General features: G+C 36.2%; 3 protein-coding genes across 4 annotated transcripts in view; 1 reads left to right on the top strand and 2 right to left on the bottom strand.

Moving 5' to 3' along the window:
- LOC122084071 (monosaccharide-sensing protein 2-like) overlaps window positions 1–1946 on the bottom strand; it is a 10485-nt gene extending 8539 nt beyond the window's left edge. The window contains exons 1-3 of one of the 2 annotated variants that reach the window (XM_042652105.1): window positions 1810–1946; window positions 604–1432; window positions 161–279 (exon numbers count right to left, since the gene is read on the bottom strand). In XM_042652105.1, coding sequence (XP_042508039.1) covers window positions 161–239 — 79 coding nt within the window. In that variant the 5' untranslated portion in view covers window positions 240–279; window positions 604–1432; window positions 1810–1946. The remainder of the gene's footprint in view (window positions 1–160; window positions 280–603; window positions 1433–1809) is intronic. The other variant, XM_042652106.1, reaches the window with a different exon arrangement.
- Window positions 1947–11702: 9756 nt separating this feature from the next.
- LOC122085190 (mitochondrial phosphate carrier protein 1, mitochondrial-like) lies at window positions 11703–15806 on the top strand. The gene is made up of 6 exons (XM_042653652.1): window positions 11703–12362; window positions 13779–14128; window positions 14230–14273; window positions 14806–15020; window positions 15109–15233; window positions 15466–15806. Exons 1-6 carry the CDS (start codon window positions 12138–12140, stop codon window positions 15509–15511), a joined length of 1005 nt encoding a protein of 334 aa, XP_042509586.1. The 5' UTR covers window positions 11703–12137; the 3' UTR covers window positions 15512–15806.
- A 1860-nt stretch (window positions 15807–17666) lies between these two features.
- LOC122083535 (protein PLASTID MOVEMENT IMPAIRED 1-like) lies at window positions 17667–20755 on the bottom strand. The gene has a single exon (XM_042651378.1). The coding sequence runs from the start codon at window positions 20394–20396 to the stop codon at window positions 17856–17858; it is 2541 nt and encodes an 846-aa protein (XP_042507312.1). The 5' UTR covers window positions 20397–20755; the 3' UTR covers window positions 17667–17855.
- Window positions 20756–21751: the final 996 nt, after the last annotated feature.

Raw genomic sequence — 21751 nt, 5'->3', positions numbered from 1 at the left:
TAAAGACCCCCCCCCCCCCCATTAATATACTAAACCAGCTTCAACTATATCAGATCTGGTGTCCCATGGTTCCTCTATCTTAACAGCTTTAGAAATTTGAAAAACCACCAAAATCGATACTTTCAGAGCAAAGAAGTAACATCAGTGACAGATGGTTCACCAGCAATTGTTGCATTATCCCATCCCTGCATCAAATTCCCCATTGTAGCAGCTATAGCTACAAGCACAGCACCCCTCATCTTTCCTGCAGTTTATTGCTCCTAACCACTACAGAATAACCTGCAAGAGCAAAATTCAGATCAGCAAAGACGTAGTGTAATTCAACCACATTGGAGACTTCAAATAACCTCTATCATTAAACAAAAAAGTGAGGCCGCTCTTATTATCTGGGAAATTGACAAATGATTACCCAGTTTATACCACTTAACCATGCGATCAGGCATAAGAAATGGAACAAATTAAATCGATTAGAATGCCAATGGAAAGAGATGAAGTAATCACCAAACTAAAATCTATAATTGACTGGGAACCACGAATCTGAATCTAATCAGCACTATAACTGATCATAATTGTCCACAGAACACAAAACAGATTCTCGATTACCTTTTGAGAAGAAAAACAAGCCCCAACCGTTTCACTGGCCGTGAATCCGAATATCAGACGAGAAAAAAATCCATATAAAGCACAGCGCTGGTATCTATGAAACCGTCACCACAGTGAACCCAGGAATCGATACCACAAACTGCCTCTTTGAGGGGAAACACATAACAGGATAAAACTTTACTGAAAAACAATTATATCTAGGCACATCAGCCTCCACAGATCCTTGCTTTCAGTCACAGCGTGCAGCTAAAGCTCAGCTGCTAAGCGAACCGCCAGTAATCACTTGAGGTGCACCGAAGAGAAACTTTGAATTCAGGGAAGTCGGGGAGTTCGAGAAACTTCCCCACGCCTCGATAACACAGAAATACGAACGATATCGAGCTCTATGTTCAAAAAAAATTCAGGAATTTTCAACTTGAAACAAATACAGAGTTATGGGAAGCCTTACAATGGTGAATCTTCCAGCTTTACAGTGGAAACAGATCGAATCTCTAGTCTCTCCAATTCTATTCTCAAAGCTGCAAAAGATAAGTGGGTTTCCTATTCTTTTTAGGACGAAGACGAATCCACAATCTCCACTCCCCGAACCTCCACAGGCCACGATTGCAAGACACTACCACAACCGAAGTTTCTGAATCGAAACTGTTACAGATCTCCTTTGTAGAAGTGGTTCTACAATAATGTTAACTCCTAATAATCTTGGGGCTCAACACCAGTCCAAACCTGTCGAGAATCTCCCGAAACTCCAAACTGTTAATACTCAATCCACTGTAATTTCTCCGGAATCTTCCGATTTACATCGACGTAACAGACAAAAATCTCTCCTTTTCTACAGGAAAAAAAAAAAAAAAAAGATCAAATACCGTTAAATTCTTGCTAGTTTCAACCGTGGAATCCCTAAAACCTCTCGATCCTTCGGGTTCCTATCAATCTGTCCATCCAAACCTCCCAAAACCGGTAAAAAAAAAACTTTTTCTAGTTCACTGTAAAATCAAATTTAATACAAAGATTTCCGCATCAGGAAACCTACAGTTACTATATAGAATTAGTATTAATAAGAATAATTAACAATATTAAATTTGAAAATCTCACTTCCAAATCAAATATTGAAAACAAAACAAGAGCATTGTAGTCAAAAATCTGAGTTTCTACAGTGCTAGATCTTCAAAAAGACAGAAAAACGCATCATCATCATCCTCATCTTACCAGTTCCAATCCAAAGCCAGAAGCAACCGACGAACATCTTGGCTTCGTTGATCTTTTCTGCTCTGTTCTGTTCTGTTCTGTTATGTTCTACCCTCTTTATAGAGACCAATGATTTGAATATCTGGGAAACACAGAAAGAGAAAGAGGAGCCGACACAGAGATGACGATGCGTTAAATAAGAAGATCTTTACCACAGTTAGATTGGGATCATAAGGGTAGTTAAGTCAAATCTAATTGAGATGAGATTAGATCGAAAGCATTGGATCTAGAGCTTTTCTTGTTATTTAATTGCGAATATACCCTTCGCTTATCTGTATTTATACACAAACAAAAAATGTCCGTCTAAAGTGGCGCATAAAGTTATTTAAAATAAAAAAAAAAAATTATGCCAGTCTCGTCGGGGATTAAAGCTGAGTGGGTCCCACTCAAAAATTAAGATGAGTTGGATGGTGCCACCTGGAATTAAAAAATTCTCATGCCAGTCACTTCTCATCAACACGTGGCATAGAGTGACAAATTACGTGGCTAAGTGTGAGAAGACTTTGAAATGGTTGATGGGTTTGGTGCGAAAGTGTGAACTACCCATGTGTTACCAAAAGCCCATTAATCCATCTTCCATCCCCCAACAAGAAGTCGTGCAGGTTAGTCTTCCAACGCCAACCCAATTCCCACATGAGAAGTTCTCACCCATTGGTCTCTTCTATGATTCTATCTCTTTGTTTTCACAATTTCTGTTTCTGTTCACATGTAAGTATAAGATCCAAAATTTCTCCCCCCAAAAAAATAACAAAGGACAAGATCCAAAATAATGTAAATTAAATGGAAAGAGAAAGGACAAAAGAGCACATGCAGACATGCTGCATTCATTGATTGGCTTGGCCATTTTTAGGTTTATCAAAAAGCTTGGCCATTTTTATTTGAAATATTTTTTTTAAAAGAATAAATTTTAACGAAAAAGATAATAGTTGATGGTCGAATAAGATTTTTTTCTTTTTAAGTTATTTATTAAAGTTATTTTGCTTGTTTATATCTCCCTTTTTTGGATTTCCTTATCTGTTCCTTCTGCTAAGCTTGGTTTGTTTTGTTCCGCGTCTGTTGGGTTTGATTTATGATGAATAGGACCTTTGTTCTTGTATAGCCGAGTTAGGCTTTGTTTGTAATATCTATTTATATAATCTTCATTCACCCAAAAAATTACAAAGAAAAATATGATATTGTAAAAAAGGATGAGGGGTTCTCAGAGTGAATTAGATAACTAAGGTAATAGAGAGGCTATTCATGTGAGTAAGAGAGAGAGGCGCTAATGTACCCTCTGTGGTCCGCTCAACTATTCTTATTAAATTATGTATGTGAGATCTTTTGGGGAATTCTCAATTTCATTTTGAATAATTTTGTGTCTCCCTATATGATAGGTTATCTTGTTGATGGTGATGCCAAAGATGAGAAGTCATTGCCGGATATTATTTTTTTTGTAATTGAATTTCATTTGGGTATATCAATATATTGATCTTAATCTTATTATTTTATCTTTTTAAATGCATTTTCTGGTGACCTTTAAGCCTCAAAAGGCAAATATGAAAATAAATCAAATATCAAGTGGTCCAAATGCACCTTAAAAATAAATGAATGTCCTCAGAATTGTTTTTCTCTCACCCCCTTTTTTTATATTTATATAAAAAATATAGTTTAGTGATTAATATTTTCTGTTTTTTTCTTTGGTGACAAATCATAATTATTATTTTTTTCTTTTGCAAGAAACAAGAGATCATTCAAAATTTGCCAAAACTGCAACCACAATTAATATTCTATTATTTCATCAAAAAAAAATTAATATTCTATTACACCAAACGGCAATAATAAGGTTCACAAGAGATCCATGTTTCAACTTTCATGACAATTCTTTGTGATCAATTGATGGGTGTTCGGTGTTCCTTAGAGTTTTCAATGTTTTGTTTTACATTTTCCTTAAGAATAGAACCAAAATCATAATACATTATTAAATTTGAATTATTTTCTGCTGTGTTTCTTAGTTTGATGCAATATAATCAATTTTTATGCTTGTCTTCAGACCTGGAGAGACTGCTGTTGGCTTTCCTTAGTCATAATCAAGATCCAATCCATTTCTTAATATAATTGGATGGACCACTAGCTCATCATTTATATGTTGCCTTCTCTATCACAATATAATTAAAGAATGGGTCTATTCTTCTTATAGACACTAATAATGTTTACCAAAAATGATATTGGGCATTAATATTATCTAGTACACCCTTGTAAGGTTGTGTTAACCTTAGGTGTGAGAGAGATTGATCAAGAGTTAAGTAATTGGAATTAATACTTGTATTGGTCAATGTGTGTGTCAATATTGATAGGGAACGGCTGTCTCAGTCCATATATTGGGTTAATTTCATATCAAAAAATCATTTTTTTACAAAAATTAATCTTCGCATTTTGGATGATTTACCGGTTATAGAGGATTTGAAATCGAATAACTATCATGTCATTCTCAAGATTTATTATTGTCTAGTACATTGTTTGAGTAAAATAACAAGATTTTATCCTTCTTATTAAAAGAAACTATGCAAGAAATTAACATGATATTAGTTCAACAAATGGCAATGGAGCCTATAATCTTAAACACCCCCCCCCCTCAAAAAAATAGTCTATAAGAAAAAACAACATTTTATATTCTTCATACAATTTCATTTAAAGAAAAAAAAGGTTCTTCACTCCCGATGCTGATTTTCATATAGACACACCTTATTTATTTTTACCGTTGGATACCAAGGGATGCTATGTATTTGCCATGCATTAATTTTATAACAAATTTAGTAGTATGCATGCATATAAGTCCATGAACCGACTTTTTTCATTCTTGATAGGTAGGCCCCAAGGAGAGTTAAACTCTTGACATCCTTATTGTGAGGAATTGGTCTTTGCCAACTAAGCTACCCACTTGAGGTATTTGATAGCCTGGATATTTCAATTTATGATTTTCATCATTTTAAGAAATTTAGATTGGTATGGAATTTGACATGCAAAGATGAAATCTTAAAGTCCACCATCTACAAAATTTCAGATGCATCCAAACTGCGACATGATATTTATAGAAGGTCATGCAATGGACGTGGTAATTCCCAACTCCTTTTGTATAAAATAATAATAATCATATATTCATTATAAAGGGGGTCATCATATATTTAAAAACATGTAAAAGAACAATATATTTTTTTTTTCATAAAAAAATGATTTTTTAGATGTATATAATCACGTTTTTAATAAAAAAAATATTTAAGAATAACACAAACAGTTATGTGCACAATCATGGATGAAGCCATTGGAATGACACAATCATATACTGTACATGTCCCTTCACCCTCATCCAACGGTTTAGTGCACATGTGCATACAATCATTCACAAAACCTCTCCCCAAAAAGTTTCTTAGTCGAAGGTAAAAGAAGAGGCTTCAAAATTATTTCAAAGTGGTTTATAATAATGTCATTTTTTTAATTTGTCATTATCTTACATGTTTTTCGAATACACATATGAAGTGATAGATTTTACCTTAAAAAAAAATATACCAAACTAATATGCAAGAAAATAATATTATTTGACCCTTTAATGGTTGTCTTTAAAAAAACATCATATTAGATTTGCATAAGCATGTTTCTAAAAGTACATTTATGTTCTCTCTCTCTATTATGGAAAAATGTTTTCTATAGGGGGAGTGTGGCCCTTGAACCCAGACATACAGGGGTTCTAAATTATGAAAATGCCTCATATATTAATCGAGTGACTTAATCACCAACTTGGACTGTCTTGGTATATAGGAAGTGAGGACCGGTCCAAGGTAAGCCCGGCTGGACTCTAAACCCAAATGTCACAAACATGGGAAACTAGGAATGAATGACATAAAGGACCCTCTACACAACAACAACAACAAAAAAAAGAATTTAGAGAGCATGGTTCCAAAAAAGGGGATGAAACGATTAGTATTGACCATGACGGATCTTCGATCCTAACCTTTTCAATCCTAATCCACATGTATGATCTAAGGGTTTTATTAGGGGAAAAAAAAGGTAGATCTATCCGATATGGTCTGATTCATCGTTCTTGAGTGGTATCATAATGATTTTAACCTTAACCGATCCCATGGCTGTTCTCGTGCTTAAGAACCTTGATAGAGAGATTAATGTTTCAACATTGGGCTAGGCCCCACTCCCAGATAGGAATTATTTCCCATCAATAATATCATATTATGCAGCATTTTTTTTATCTTTAGAATAACTAGAATTTCATTAAGAAAATAACATGAAATACACAAGGCTTATATATATATACGAAATATCGAGACCTAAGAAATGAAATATGATCATATTGTATGATATACTAAAAACGATGGCCTTCCAAGCTAAGATATGGTCAAAATCAAAAGATTCACTAGAAAACTTGACATAGAAACAGCCAACCGGATACAAACATCTTCAGTAAAAAAGAGTAAAGATATTTACACCACACATGCATGTTGAACATAAAGTATCACAATATACATGTGATCTAACACATGACATGATCATCTATGCATGGTCATAATCAACCGACAATGCCCAGAAAACATACTATAAAGTACAAACACAGCACCCAATACAAATGGAATCATAACATAGGCCAATTAGAGAGAGATAATAGTAAGAGTTGAGATCTGATTCCGAGAAAATCTCTCTCTCTCTCTAAAATCCTTATTAGGGCTCTACACGTTAGTCGTTACTAGTTAAAGTGAAGTCCCATCCTGTACCTAAAACTAAGCAAGCTATTTACTTAACTACCACTAATTAGTTGTCGTCTGTAACTCTAAGAACAGTCTTATGTGATATCCCACAGACCCCACATGCTCATCATAGAGTAGTCACCAAATTCCTTTCCAACAAACTTTTTTCACCTCTCTTGCACGTGGCTCTCCCTCTCCCTCTCCCTCTCCCTCTCCCTTGGCTGTCCCTACACTACAGCCGCATTTCTTTTCATATCCTCTTACGTTGGAAGAAAGTTTAGGAGATTGGAAAATTTCAATGAAAATTAATAGACTACTTTCCTTTCTATGTCATGATTGGTTAGATGGAAAGCCAAAAGGAAGATAATTGAAAACTTTTCCTCTTCTTTATCTAGTTTCCATTTGTTTAGGGCCCGTTTGGTATCGTTCTAAAAAAATGTTTCTGGAGTTTTTTCGTTCTATTGGAACGAAAAAACGGAATCTTCTGTTTGGTGCATTTATGGTCCGTTTCTGTTTTTTTGGAACAAAAAGTGAAAAAAAAACTGAAAAAACGAGATTTGACGGAACTCCAAAATGGAGTTCCGTCTTCCCAGTTTCGTTCCATTTTACAAAACAAAAAAAAAATTTCCCGATAAAAATCTGAAATTTTAAAACACCATTTTTTCGTTTAAAAACTGCGTTTTGACACAGAAACTGAAATTTTCGTTTTTGAAACGAAACGGCGTTTCTAGAACAGAAACGATACCAAACAGGCCCTTAGTTAATAGAAAAAACGCTTATATTGAGTTTCATGCACTTTTGAAAATAAATTTTACTGTAACCCTTGGTAGCAACTAGCAGGTAGCAATAAGCAATTAAGGAAACAGAATTCTAAGGATAGATTTAAAATAATCACCTACGATGAAATTTTTCACAATTACCCTTCCTAGCTACAACTCTGGCAATAGCTAAGTTTCGTTCATAGTTTTGTATATTTCAAGTGCCAGAGAAGTTCTCCACGATGTTAGTATAATTTCTCATTAACAGATATCGTGGGACGTGGGTAATGAGTAGTGCCATAAAAAGCATTTAATTTGGAAAGAGACTATGGTGTCTATAGTGGAATGTGAGAGGCTATGCAAAGGAACAAGCATATGATATCTTTTTTTATTTTTTTTGTATCTTTCCAGACTTGAAACATATATGTTCTCATTTTAAGGGTTTTCCCCTAGGATTTTTCATCCAACAAATCAATATATAGAAAAAATATATATTTTTTTTACTTTTATATTAAACAACTATAATTTATAATAGAAAAAATATTGGGTATATCGTTGGTATACTGTAAGCTAGCACTCATTGTGTCTATCTCTCTCATCCCTTTTTTGAAATGACCTCATATCCTTATTATATGATAACTCATCATGTATTTTCATTAACCTACTATATACGAACACCATAGCTATCCCTCTCTTAAATAATAACTTACAATAATCTTTCAATTTTCATACAACACTTCATAATACCTCATAATGTGTAGGCTACCTCATCCCAATGCATCAACCAATACTAAATAGTTTGAGCGGATAAACTCACATGCACAATCAAATGTGACATAGGTGATTCATTGTGATATTTTATTTGATTAGTTAGATAGCCTTGTTCAAGATTTTCTATAAATAGAAAATTAATTAAAACTTTATAATTTAATATTTTGAGAAAGTTCAAAAAGAAAACATTAACGGGTCATCTTTTTATATTAGTCGATCTATATCAATATGCAATTTTTTAAAAATTCCCCTCATTAAAATAGTTATTTAAATAGTTTGAATAAGTTGTTAGAAGAAAATGGTGCAATATCTTTTTAACAAATTTTCTTTTTGCCCTACCAAACAAACACGTGGATGCATTCATGAGCATGATAGAGACCTCTACACCTACCAAACCTCATCCAAAACAATCACCAAGACCGATGAGTTAGCCTCAAGTAGTAAATTTGAAAGGGGTGAGATAACGTTACCTGATTGCACATGCTCAACAGCAGTACTTGTGGTTGAATGGGAGAACACGTGAGCATATTTAGTGTTGGACAAAATGATCTTGTCACACCTGTTGGATCTTGGCACAGGTATACATTAACGGGTAATATTTTTCCTTTCATTTAAAAAATATGCATTAGGTTTCATATATAAGCAACCTATTTCCTAGATATCTGATAGCCAAAGTACCATATCACACTTCCAAATAGTACAATCAAGGTAAACTAGGCTGTATAAATGAAACATTTCTCATTTTCTAAAAGTTTCTCAAGAGATTCATTCATTTAGTAAAGGATCGAGTTTCCCCACACCATTGTCAAAGTAGAATCACTAGACCATAGAGTTTGGATGGTGTTCATAGGGTAAAGGGAGGGGACAATGGAGAGTATTATTGGTCATTCATAAACAAAGGGGCAAACATTGACATCTATTGCTAATTATACTTTTCCTTCAATTCATGTGCCATTGAGGAAGACTTTCTCATTATAGGTAGAGGTTTTGTGCAAAATAATAATGGTGCACGACCATGCATACAACAATTGGATGGAGGAGAGGGGGGGGGCATCGTAAAAACTCATCCCCAATCTAACTATTGTGTGCATGGCATTGCATGAAACATTTTGCCTTTATTTTTATTTAAAAAAATATTGGGATACAAATTTTAAATCATTTTAAATCATTGACAGCCATATTTTATCTTTTCTTCCCCAGGGATTGTAGTTCTTACAAGTAGAATATTTAATATGTGAAATATGCACTATTATAGTAATATTTACGTACTAAAGTACAAAATATAATACATATATAGAAGATCGGGGCAGGCTGTCCAGGTTAGGACTTCATACGTAACGCCCATGCCCAACCTAACTTCACTAGGCCTTCATTTCTACACTGAGGTTGCGCTGGGCCTAGGCCCACCAAAAAACACACCGGGAATAGCAGACCATCCTTTGCTACCTTAACTTTTTTTTTTTTTTTTGGTAAACATTATCATTTGTTAATATTATGTTTTTAGAAGAAAGAATAATAAGCACACGACAGGCACATCGGAGAGGGAGACAAGGGAAAGCAACGAGATCTTTTATTAAGAGAGGAGGAAAGGCAGACACAGGTTGAGCACTCTATTAGCGTGTCCAACCATTACCTCTATTTTTTTTTTTTTTAACAAGAAAAATCAATTGTGTTCAAAAAAAATCTGAAAAATATCTAAAAAAATGAGTTGAAGGAAACAAAGAGCATAGTGACATCCATGATAAGACCATACAAATGACATTGGATAACTAATGTTGGCATGTGCCTTACACAAAGAATTATCCATCCATTTGCTAAAAACATCTTAACAATGTTGGCTTCAAGTTTTTCTTTTAAAAAAAAAAATTATGGGCGCACATTCTTGGACTGTTGAACTAAAAACAAATTTTTGGTCATCTATACACCTAAATTTGTCATGTGGCAGGTTGGATGAGGCGAACTTTTGTGAAAAGGTATACCCCAAGGTATTCTGTACTTATTTTAAGTTTCAATCCAAAAATAATTTGCCAAGTGATAAAACAAAACATTGAAAAATTAGGAAAGAATAGTCATAATGTATGTAGTCTTCTTACCCCCGGTTTGTGGAGAGGTTGTTTTTTACCTTGAACCCATGACCGTTGTCGCAATGAAATAACTTACTGTTGCACTGAGGCCTGCCCTCTATCTAATTATAAATAGCATGAATAAATAAAATTAAAACCAAAACAAGGGTACAATCAGCAAAACGAGTTCTACTTCAAGAGCCAACATGGAACAATGTGATGATATGAAAACTAACGAAAGTTGAGGATCCTAAATGAATGATCCTTCGACGAGAATAATAAATTGATAAAGAGACCATGGGGTCCCAAAAATTGGAAAAATTTATATATTAATACTGTCACTTAAAGTAAATGATATTTATCATATATGCTTTTTGAATCACCGTACAGGTCTTGAATTATACAATATTTCGGCAGATTTCCCCTAATGATATGTTTGTTTGGCAAAAAATGAATAGAAAAGAAAAAAAATATACATAATAAAACAAAAAATCTATAGTCTCTCTTTTCAAACTTCTTTGAAAAAATTATTTTGTTTTTTTATTTTTCCTTTTCCTTTAAGTTTTTTTGCTAACCTAAGGCTATGTTTGATTGTAAGGAAAATTAAAGGGAAGAGAAGGGAAATTTTCATACTTAAAAAGGAAATATATATAATCATTATCCATGTAACTTTAACATTAACTTCAAAACATTCCATATTTGGTTGTAAAATTTCACTTTACTTTTCATCCAAAACCCTTTGCTTTAATATGTAAAATAAAAATTATAAGTAAATTATATCTTAACTAAATATGATTAAAAAATTAAGTAGTTTATACAATCACATGGAGTAATAATTATAAATATTTCTTTTTAAAGTATGAAAATTTTGCTTCCCTTTAAATTCCCATTGCAATCAAACGGAGCCTAACATATAATGTGATTTTACATACCACATATCTTTTTTTTTTTTCCAATGTGTCTAGCATAGAGATTGGATCCGTTGTTCGTACAGTCATCGTACAAGTGCGCATTCAAAACCTGTCTCACTTTTTGTCATTACTAGTGTTGAATGGTCATTAGTACGATTAGGTGATTGTAGGAATAGTGGATCATCTCTCTAATATATGCCACAAAATTATATTTTTTAATCCAGGGTAGGCTGTTGGTGTACGATATCTTGTATTCCGTAAGAGTTTAATCCAGGGAGTACTGATGCAGCACCTCGACAGGCAAGACGGTGGTCCCGCTAGCCGATTAGTAGGCTGTGGAGGTTGCAAGGGGGGCAGGAGGCCCCCCTGCATAGCAGGGGGTGTAGGGGGTGCAGCCCCTGCTCGAATTTTTTATTTAAAGGCAATTGTGTAATTTCCAGATTAGGGTTTTTTCACTATATATTTGTAGCGAGGGTTTCTTTCTTTATAATGTATGCAATACTGAGAAGTGTGAGGGACGAGCACTGTAACCCTATTATCTATTGATAGTGAAGTAGGATCTCATTTCACCGAAGACATAAGAAATCTTGCTAAACCTTGTAAATCTATGTGTTTTGCTTGTTATTGTTTTTTCATTATCTTTTGCATCATTTTAGGATTGCATTTCTACATAGGTTAGGGGACTAAGGTTTTCGGTCTGGTTTGGAGTATGGAAGTATGGGTTTTCCATCCTCTCAGCTGTAATTTTGCATGCGATGCGCTCGCTCTCTATCTTCACGAAGAATGAAAGGGTCGTTTGGCAAACGATGTCTGAGTCTTATTCTGTTTTCTGGCCTTGCGTTTGTGCTGTAAACGTGGACGAATCTCCAGCGAGCGAAGCTTCCGTCAAGAATCGATTCTTGTTCAAACTTGGACAACACAAAAGCTTCTCTCTCGTCAACAAACCCCCCGAGAACCCTGGAGTGTTGCTTTGGAGTTTTTGGAGAGCGATACAGTCTCTGTCACCTCCTCGCTCGCGGCAGTGTCTCTTGGCTTTTGGTGGTTTTGGTTAGAAAGATGAGGTTATTTGACTTATTTCCTCAGCTAGAAGCCGCTTTGGAACAAGAAGCAGGTAACAGACAATTTACAAACAAGGAAGCCAAGAAGAGTGCGGCTGATGAAAGATTCTGTGAGGAATTCTCACCAGCTTATTATGGGGTTTGCACCATTGGGGGAATGCTCAGTGCTGGGATGACCCATCTCGCTATTACTCCTCTGGATGTCTTGAAGGTGAATATGCAGGTGAGTGTGATCTCCGGAAACCCACCATTCATGATGGTTCTTTTATGAAAATGGCTTGTAGTTGGGGATTATCTGCTCCTCTCTTTCTCTGTTTGTTGGGGTATGGATATTTTTCTTCTTTTCTTTACTTGGCTGAAATAGCTTGAAGATGGGCGGATTCTATATTCCCACAAACCCCGATGTCCAAATAGTATATTGATTGATAACAAGGAATCAGATAACCATTACAGCTTCAGAAGAACAATAAAGAAGAGCATTGACCAAGGCAAGGTTTCGCCCATAGGCATATGATCCTTAAACCAGCCCCTAGCGGTTGTAATTGAAGCTGCCAAAACCCATATCTCTGACAATGTAGAAGATCCTCAAATGCCTTTATTCAATTCTGTCTAGAATCGCCTTCCAGAGAAGAGTAATTTGGGTGTTGAAAGAAGAAGATCGGCAGCAGTAATAGCATCTCCCAACACCTGTGTTAGCTCCGAAACACTTTATTTAAGATGGGGATAGCTTTTGAACTGCTCTTTTCGTGGGTTTCAGTGACTCCTGAATTTATATTCTCATTACCAGATTTTATGAAGCTAATTTTTAAACAATCCTTGGGTCACTCATCTTTATCTAAAATTTTGGTTAGTTTGGGGTGAGATTAATGTTCTGAATGAAACAGAAACCGAACATAATATGAATGACATTCTTTTAGCCATTGTTCAGAGGTTATTGAACTGAAACTTGCTACACTAAAAGAGGGTGAACGGCTACCATGGCAAAAAGTCCAATAATGGCTGCCATCTCAACTACCACATGTAAAGAGTTGTGAATAAATAGGATCCGAGGCTCATATTCTGTTTTGTTTAAACTATATACAGCACTTCTAGCCTCTTTTTTTCATTTTGTTACATTGTCATTTACCCTTAGAAGAGGGGGAGGGGGCTAGTTATTATCAAGTTTTTCCTTGGCCTTGGCTTTGTTTGTTTCAATGCAAATGGGTGGAAGTAAAGATAAACATTTCTATAACTTCTCATTCTGAAGTTTGTTTCATCAAAAAGTGAAATAAGATATGTAAAGTTTTGTAGATAGGCTCACTCTTTCATTCAAAAGCTGTAAAATAAAGAAAGAGAAGTAAAAAATTTCCTCTAGCATTTTACATTGAAACAAACATAGACCATAAGGAAGATCTTAAGATATATTGCATTTCCTTTGTACACCTTTATGTCGGAGAACTTGTTAGCATTATAAAAAAATTCACTTTTATATGTGTTTGAACCGATCCCAATATTACTGTAATCTATGTTGTTTCCTTTTAGAATTAATTGGTTGATCTCTTTAAATTATTGCTTCTGTAGGACATCTTAATTTCAACCTCTAAATTTCTCTACTATAACAACTTTTGCAGTTCTGATAAAAAAAATAAATAAAAACTAGGTGAACCCTATCAAGTATAACAGCATTTATTCTGGGATAAATATTCTCTTGAGGGAAGAAGGCCCTTCTGCCCTATGGAGAGGTTGGACTGGGAAATTTTTTGGATATGGTCTTCAAGGCGGCTGCAAATTTGGTCTATATGAATATTTCAAGAAACTTTACTTTGATGCGTTAGTAGACCAGCACAGGAGCCTCATCTACTTCATCAGCAGTGCATCTGCTCAAGTGTTTGCTGATGTGGCTCTCTGCCCCTTTGAAGCTGTCAAAGTCCGTGTTCAAACACAACCTAATTTTGCGAAGGGCTTAGGTGATGGATTTCCAAAGTTATATGCAACTGAAGGCCTCTCTGGGTAAAGATCCAAAAACATGAGTCTTTACCTTTCTCCTCCTTTTCATTTCTGTTAAATTTCTAGGCGTTTAAAGGGTAACTCTACAATTTCTTTGATTTCAGCTTTTACAAGGGTCTTGTGCCACTTTGGGGTCGAAATCTTCCATGTAATTGCTCTTTCTCTGTTATGTGCAACTTTTCTTATTTTGTTTGTAGGATTATGAAATACAAGAAATTGGATGCATTATTTCACATCATATATCAATAGGAAAATTCAGATCTCATTTATAGATCATATGTGCATGTCCCTTTCCCTGTTCTTTGCATTTTGTCTTCTTCTGTCAATTCTGAGTTGACTTGGCCGATTCCGCCGATTCCTATCTGATTTTTAATACCTTGACTATGGCCTCTGATGGTCTTAATTGCATTGTCAATTTGTTCCTGGTGCAAAAGATTTATAGCTAGTCATCTGCCTCTGCTGGTGTTGCCAGTTTTATTCACTATACAGTCTGGTTTGGAGACAAGAATCTCTTAGTCACTAGCTATAAGCTTGACTGATTTTCCTTTTCATGCTGTGGCTATCTAATACATATCTGAGTGGCTGCTTCTTTTTTATTTTATTTTTATTTTATTTTTTTTTTCATTTATTGATCTCACTTTCTGAACATGCTAACCCTGTCTAAAATTGTGGTTTGACAGTCTCTATGATTATGTTTTCGACGTTTGAGCATTCTGTGGACTTAATATATCATAATATCATTCAAAGAAGAAAGGAGAACTGCTCAAGAACTCAACAGCTAGGGGTGACATGTGTAGCTGGCTATACATCCGGAGCTGTTGGCACCTTAATCTCTAATCCTGCGGACAACATTGTTGCATCTCTTTATAACAAAAAGGCTGATAATGTGACGCAGGTAAGTTCTTGTTGGACAGCTTGTTCTTGGTCTATTCTAATATCTTGAAGAGCTCAAGATTTATTTGGGTTAGCTTTCATATCCTCAGGCTGTAAAGAAAATTGGGCTTGTCAATTTGTTTACAAGAAGTCTACCTATCAGGATCACAATTGTTGGACCTGTTATAACCTTGCAATGGTTATTCTATGACACCATTAAAGTCTTAACTGGGCTGTAAGTTCATCTCTCTTTTCTTGTTTTAGTGAAATATCATGTAGGTTCATTCAAATATATTTATGTCTAGCCTCTATTTCACAGATTTTACTCTATTTTCTTTTCCTCTGTCATGAGAATGTAACATGCTATGCTATTGCTTGAGGGTTTATATGTCCCAAAGAGAGTACCATTATCTCAAAATTTCCCTTGCAATGTAGTGACATATGGATTTTTCTTTTACTTCTTTCAGGCCAACAAGTGGTGGTCATAACAGTCTCAAGGAAGAAGTGGACTGAACGGCTTAAGCTATAAATGGGCAGCCATTTAACCTTTGTTACTTCAGCTTAGTTGTCATTGATACAGAATCACTAGCTTGTGGCTTTCCAATTGAAGTGGTAATTGGGGTCATCAAATCATTGCTGTTCGATACTACTACAGCAAATGACACCTTTTCTTTCTGCTATCAATTTTTCTGGTTGTAGTTCATTGCGATTACAAATGTTACTGTCTCCCCTGCTTGAGCAATGTCCATTTCTTCGTCGTTGAGTGGAGAAATATGATGATTCAATATGTTTAACAGAATTTCTCTCTCTCTCTCTCTCTCTCTCTCTCTCTCTGATCTTGAGGATTGACTTTGGTCAACTGATGTTTACTGTATATATGGAAATACCGTTGTCTGTAGTTTTTTTTCTTAAGCTACAAATTGAGATTCCAATATTTGTGAGGCAAACTTCTGTAGATCTTCTGTAGCTATTTTTATTAAGCTACAAGTTGCTGTCATTGTAACAAAAAGAGATGGGGCAAACTGGATAGTACAATTGCTCTGCCTTCCAACTTGGCTCAATTAGCTACATTTTTACTTGAACCAATATGGGAAAGGTTTCCCTATGATGCTAGTGTGGGAGGGAATTTGTATGCATGCCTGCACCAATGGTGAGGTGCAGATAACGGTTTTCATCCACATGAGATTCACATGGATATAGTAAAAGAGGAAAAAGAAGAAGAAGAAGAAGAAGAAAAAAGAATCCCATGTGAGAGGGAAACAATACCACCCTAGTACCTTATGAAGGGGTTGTTCAATTAGATGTGAAGTGATGTAAAATTAGAAAAAAGCAAAATGGAAAGTTTTGTGATCATTATTAAGAATAATTATGTAATTCAGTCACCAATATACTAAATCTAAAAATTATAATTTACTTCCATTTTCACTCAATTTTTTTATTTTAAGGACATGCAAGTCTAGTTTCAGATTGAGTGTGTTGTTGAGTTTTAATTAGATAGTTATTTTGTTTCATGATTACAAAATTTTCTATTTTATTTTATTTTTATATTAGGCAAGTGGTTTTGAGCCCCCGGGCTCTCATTCCCCCTTGCATCAATAATTTATTCCTTTTTTAAAGAGAGAAAAAAAAAAATCATATGAGGAATCGTAGGGCTCACCTATAATGAAGTGGAACCAAATGTATCAACGAGGATCCCTCTTTATTTATTATTATTTTTTAAAGATTTTTGATAAAAATAATGTTTCCTTAGAGGTTAATATTGTTTAATTTGTTAAAAAAACCAAGGCATGTTTAGAAGTCAGTGCGGACCTGCAGGATTAGTTAGGCCAAAGGCCTGAATACCCGTCGTTAGCGAAAAAAAAGTGAATTTAGAAGTCAAGAAAAGACAACATAATAAGATAAAGGAGAGATGAACACTCCCTGGTAGTGTGATTCATGCGCTTGCGTGGGGGATAATGAGAGGGTGGACATAGACATGAATGGGTATTTTTTTGTGCTTCTCTCTTTAATTTCAATTTTTTTTTTTTAAAGATCTTTTATTGCCCTCTAGACGTAACCTAGATTTCAAGTCCATCTTACAATTTTTTTTTTTTTTACTCTTTAATTTATCGAAGAAATAATGCTATCCATTGGTACAAGTACATATCTAGATGGGGCGGGTGTAAAAAGACTACTACTCCACACTTAAGATACTAGTTCTACGTGCCCTCCCATTGGTCAACATAATGGCATGTACGTGCACCAATAGGGTAGCATTACAAGCTTAAAAGTGAAAGAGCATAAATTAAAAAGGAAGCATAATGGATGTATATTTTGGTGCAAAAATAAATCATTAATCCAACTCTAAATTCTTTAATGTGTTCTGCAATTTTATTTTATGGAAGTCCACCTTACGGAACTTGTTTCTTTTTATTTTTTTAATTTATGGAAAAAAGAACATTATCCACTGTTGCAGGTACACGCCTAGATACAACGGGTGCAGAAAGACTGTGCTACCCCTTAAGATGTTAGTTCCACGTGTCCTCCCATTAGCCAAAATATTGGCATGTACGTGCACCAGCAGAGTAGCGTTGTCTTGCCCTTTATTTATATTCAAGCTTAAAGTGAAAAAAGACAGAGATTAAAGGGGAAACAAAATAAATGTAAACTTTGTTTTAAAAATAAATCATTAATCCAACTCTAAATTCTTTAATGTGTTCTGCATTTTTATTTATTTATTCATCTATTGAGATAATACAGTCATAACGTTCAGATCATTCAAAAAAGGGTCCATCTGAATGTCACCTGGTTACAAATGAACTTCTAACTCCCAAAAGCTACAAGAACTATGTATTGAAATATGTTGCAGGTTCTACACCTATTCTTGCTCGGGAAATCTTATATCTGGATTCCTCATTGGTTTCAGCCACATATTTGCCATTATCCGTGAAGAAAGGCTCCAGAGTGAATCTTGCTGCACTTTTGGTTTGATGTGTTTCCCTTTCCTTCCTGTCTTACCCAATCCATATGCCACCAACCACTGCATTGCAGTCAATCTTTGCTTCTCTCCTGCCCTTCCCTTCAAACCTGCTATATGCAAACTTGTCACTTTGAATCTCTCCTCCTCAGCTTTCGACCCTGTGTCATCCACAGGTGTAGCTTGTATCAGTGCAACCAATGGTCCTCCTACTGTCTCATACCGCCTCATTGGATCTCTTAGCTGGACAACCACTGATAGTGTGAGAGTTGCTGGATTGCCTCGTTCATCTTTGGAGGTAGTTAGACCTCCATTATTCAACCAATCTTCAAGTGGTACAGCAGAGGCCAAAACATGGCTGGGTTCTTTTTCCATGATCATTTCTGTCTTCTCAACAAGTGGAGAAACCTCGAAAGGTGCATCTTTGTCTGCCATGTCTGCCTGAACCTTTAGAGCTTCAACTGCCATTGATTCGATTTTTTGTATTGAGAAAGCTAGAATCTTATCCACCATCACTGGTTCCTCATTCACATTCCAAATTCCCATCGAAATCCTTTCTTTCCTGCCTGTACTCGTGGCAGTTGTCATGGATTTTACAGCTGCAATGGTACGAGCTGCACTTGAGCTAGCTCCTTCTTTGTTCCTTCCTTGAATGATTGCAGAAGCAATGCCTTCAAAAGCTACCTGTTCTGCTGTTTTACCCATCAGTTCATCAATTGGCATTAAAGATAAGAATTCTGAGCTTAGTTCTTCAATTCCAACAGCTGCCCATCTCTGTAAGATCTCAAACCCGCTCATGGATTTGTATGATGGCAGAATCAATGGTTTTGAAATCTGCATTGCAATTTTTGGAGTTTCTTTTCTTGTTACCTCAACATTGAAAGGATTCATGGCAGCTAAATAACCTCCATCTCTTGTCTGGACCACAGAGCCCAACCCTTCTCCAAGATCAGAAAGGAAAACTTTGGATTCAGCCTCTGCAGCTTCTTCAGTTGTTTCCAGTTTGGGAAGATGAATGTCAGGTTGATCAAGTTTGAATTCATTAGCTTCTTCGCCCTCAAGCATCTGAAGAAATCCCCTTGTTACAGTTTCTTCCTCTGCATCCAATCTTTGTGATTCTGTTTCATCCTCTGTTTTATCTAGATTTTCATCACCCACTTTGGATTGAAGAGCTTCGATTAGTTGAGCAATCGAATCAAGCTCCCTTAACCGTGTTAGATGGAATTGATCATTTACAACTTCCTTGACCACCTCACTAGAAACTGATCTCTCAGTTTTGTCTTGGATCTCAACCCCTTTATCCACAACTTCAAAATCTGGAAGATCAAGGTCCTCAACTTTGGGCTCCATTTCTTCGGATTTCTGAATGGAAGAGGAAGTCGAAGGAGCAGGAGCTGGCTCATCAAGATTCCAAACATCAATTTCCTGAAAATCCACTGATGTTTTTCTGGTCTTTGATGGGGTGAATGCTTCCATTCTGCCAGGGATTCTTGGGTTGGGAATACTGAAGGAAGACTTCGATTGTTTACGGGCAAACCGAGACGAGGAATCCATACCTCTACCTGATCTCAGACCCTCAGCCTGACTATAAATTCCCAACCCTCCGTCTACCTCCATAATCTGGAATCCCAATTTTAGGACTAATTCTCCTCCCTTTGCCTTCCCCGAAAGATCATAACTCACATCCAACTGCCGAACACGCGTTCCTTCTAAGCTCTTCTCCACCGATTCCTGAACCAGGAGACTCAAATCCACAGAACTTCTTCCAAAATCAAGCTCCTTAGCATCGACAGCAATCACGTATATCCAGAAAGGTCGTGGCTCAAACTTGAGCTGTTTCCCACCGCCACTGCTACTGTAGTAAAGATGGCACCTGACAAACAAGCTCTCTTCGAAGTCTGCTGCTCCCTCCAAAACCCTAGCAGGCATGGTCATCACTGCCCTGTCTCTGGTCTCTTTCTTCCTGACACAAACACAAAGCCGAAGCCCATTCATAGACGCCGGTAGACCTTGAACGGTTACAACTTCAACAGAGAATAAACAGCTTAATTTGTGCATCCCCAAGTGCGAAAGAGCTCGAATTGGTTTCCAATTCCAGATTCCTTTCTTCTCTGATGAAGCTCGTTTATCATCAATGAATTTCTTAGTAGTTATGTCCTGTTGATATTCGTCGAGATTCGGGCGTGATAACCAGTAGGACAAGGACATGCGTCTGGAATGAGGTCTGGGCTGGGGTCGTTCTTCGTCCTCATTTGGGGGGGTGGTGGTGGTGGCAGTGACATGAGGAGATGAGATTGAAGGAACAGAGACCCGGGGAAGAGATAGGGAAGCGGTTCTTCGGGTGGAGGAGGTGTGGGGTTGGTAGAGAGATTGGCTCAGCGCCTCAAGTTCTTCCAGCAACTGGACATTAGAGTCGCGTCTACCAGAGAGCTCCGCTGCCATTGAAAAAGGGGAAGGAGATGGATATTGAGTTGAATTTGATGCAGAGAGAGAAGGGAAGCGATAATCTTCTTAAGAGTGTTAAGGAGGGGTTCTGGTTTCTGACTTCTGAGATGGAGAAACGGCCATGTCTCAGTAGAAACTAATGGAGGATATGATGGGAACGTTTGTCACCTCCGAGACACTCACTCTCTCATCGGTCATCCCTATCGTCTCGTCGTTGACTGCTCCTGACCGTGTTGCCGAGGATTCCAGAGAAAGCAATCACTGCCCAATGCCCATGCCTTGCCTCTCAAGAAAACAAAGGCTCTCTCTCTCTCTCTCTCTCTCTCTCTCTCACAGACACTGAAACGTCGGCTAGGGTAACTGTAGGATATGGGTAAGTGGGTTCTACCCACCCATTTACCATTTGCCCACCTAATCCAATTGAGAGCTGATGAGGTTCACGTATGATAATGTACGAGATCAGTCTTGGTCCATGGATATAAAATTAAATTTCTCTCTCTTCATTTAATAGATTCTATATCCATGGATCAAGAGTGTATAAGAACATTCTCGTATGTGAACCTGATTCGTTCATCATTTCCACAATCTAATTGTGGGTAGCTAGAAGCCGATTCATTGGTAGCCAACGCAAACCAACATTCATAAGATTATAAATAAACACGGGTGATACCTCTCAGGAAACTAACTCATTGGTCTTGCATATCAAATAATCTCTTTTTTGGCACGATCGACGGAGGAGGGACTCCCCACATCTCGTACCTATAATAAAGAGATACAATCTACTGCTTTTATGATCACCTGATCTGTCATTATAAAGATAAAAAAAGGTATATTTAGAAACAAAAATATGTTGGATGCTGACTCGTACGACCAAGTGATCGTACGAACAAATCTTTAGGAGCTTAAACATACAAAAACTGACCCAATTGAGACTGTTGCCACACCTTGATCAAAATCCCCCCCAACTGTTGTTCTACCCACCCATTTACCATTTCAATTAATAGTCAAATTCAAATCCGTAAAATATTTGAATATCTGATTTTGGTATCCTTTTATAGTTTAGGGAGAAAAAAGAAATAGACACAATGAGTACTAACATACTTGATATCGATGGCATACCCAACTTTTTTTCGTTTAATTTATTACATAACTTTTTTAATATATATTAAATATAAATTATAAGAAAAAGAAAGCCACTTGATCGCATAGTCCCAATACTCAAATTTTGACCAACTTTAATTACAAACAAGATTTTGGCTTCATAATACATGATTACTACAATTTTGCTCACCACTGGTAAGTAGATATATATGGAAAGGTTTTTATAACCTCTTATTAGGTAGCCAACTTAA

Source organism: Macadamia integrifolia, chromosome 7 (genome assembly GCF_013358625.1).
Source record: "Macadamia integrifolia cultivar HAES 741 chromosome 7, SCU_Mint_v3, whole genome shotgun sequence".
Lineage (NCBI taxonomy): Eukaryota > Viridiplantae > Streptophyta > Magnoliopsida > Proteales > Proteaceae > Macadamia > Macadamia integrifolia.
This window is presented reverse-complemented; position numbering and strand designations above follow the sequence as displayed.

Excerpts from the sequence above, each read along its gene's own strand:
- LOC122085190 (XM_042653652.1), top strand. The coding sequence starts at position 12,138 with ATGAGGTTATTTGACTTATTTCCTCAGCTAGAAGCCGCTTTGGAACAA. Across the intron at positions 14,274-14,805 it reads TTGGGGTCGAAATCTTCCAT|TCTCTATGATTATGTTTTCG; the intron begins GTAATTGCTCTT and ends GTGGTTTGACAG. Across the intron at positions 15,021-15,108 it reads AGGCTGATAATGTGACGCAG|GCTGTAAAGAAAATTGGGCT; the intron begins GTAAGTTCTTGT and ends TCATATCCTCAG.
- LOC122083535 (XM_042651378.1), bottom strand. The coding sequence starts at position 20,396 with ATGGCAGCGGAGCTCTCTGGTAGACGCGACTCTAATGTCCAGTTGCTG.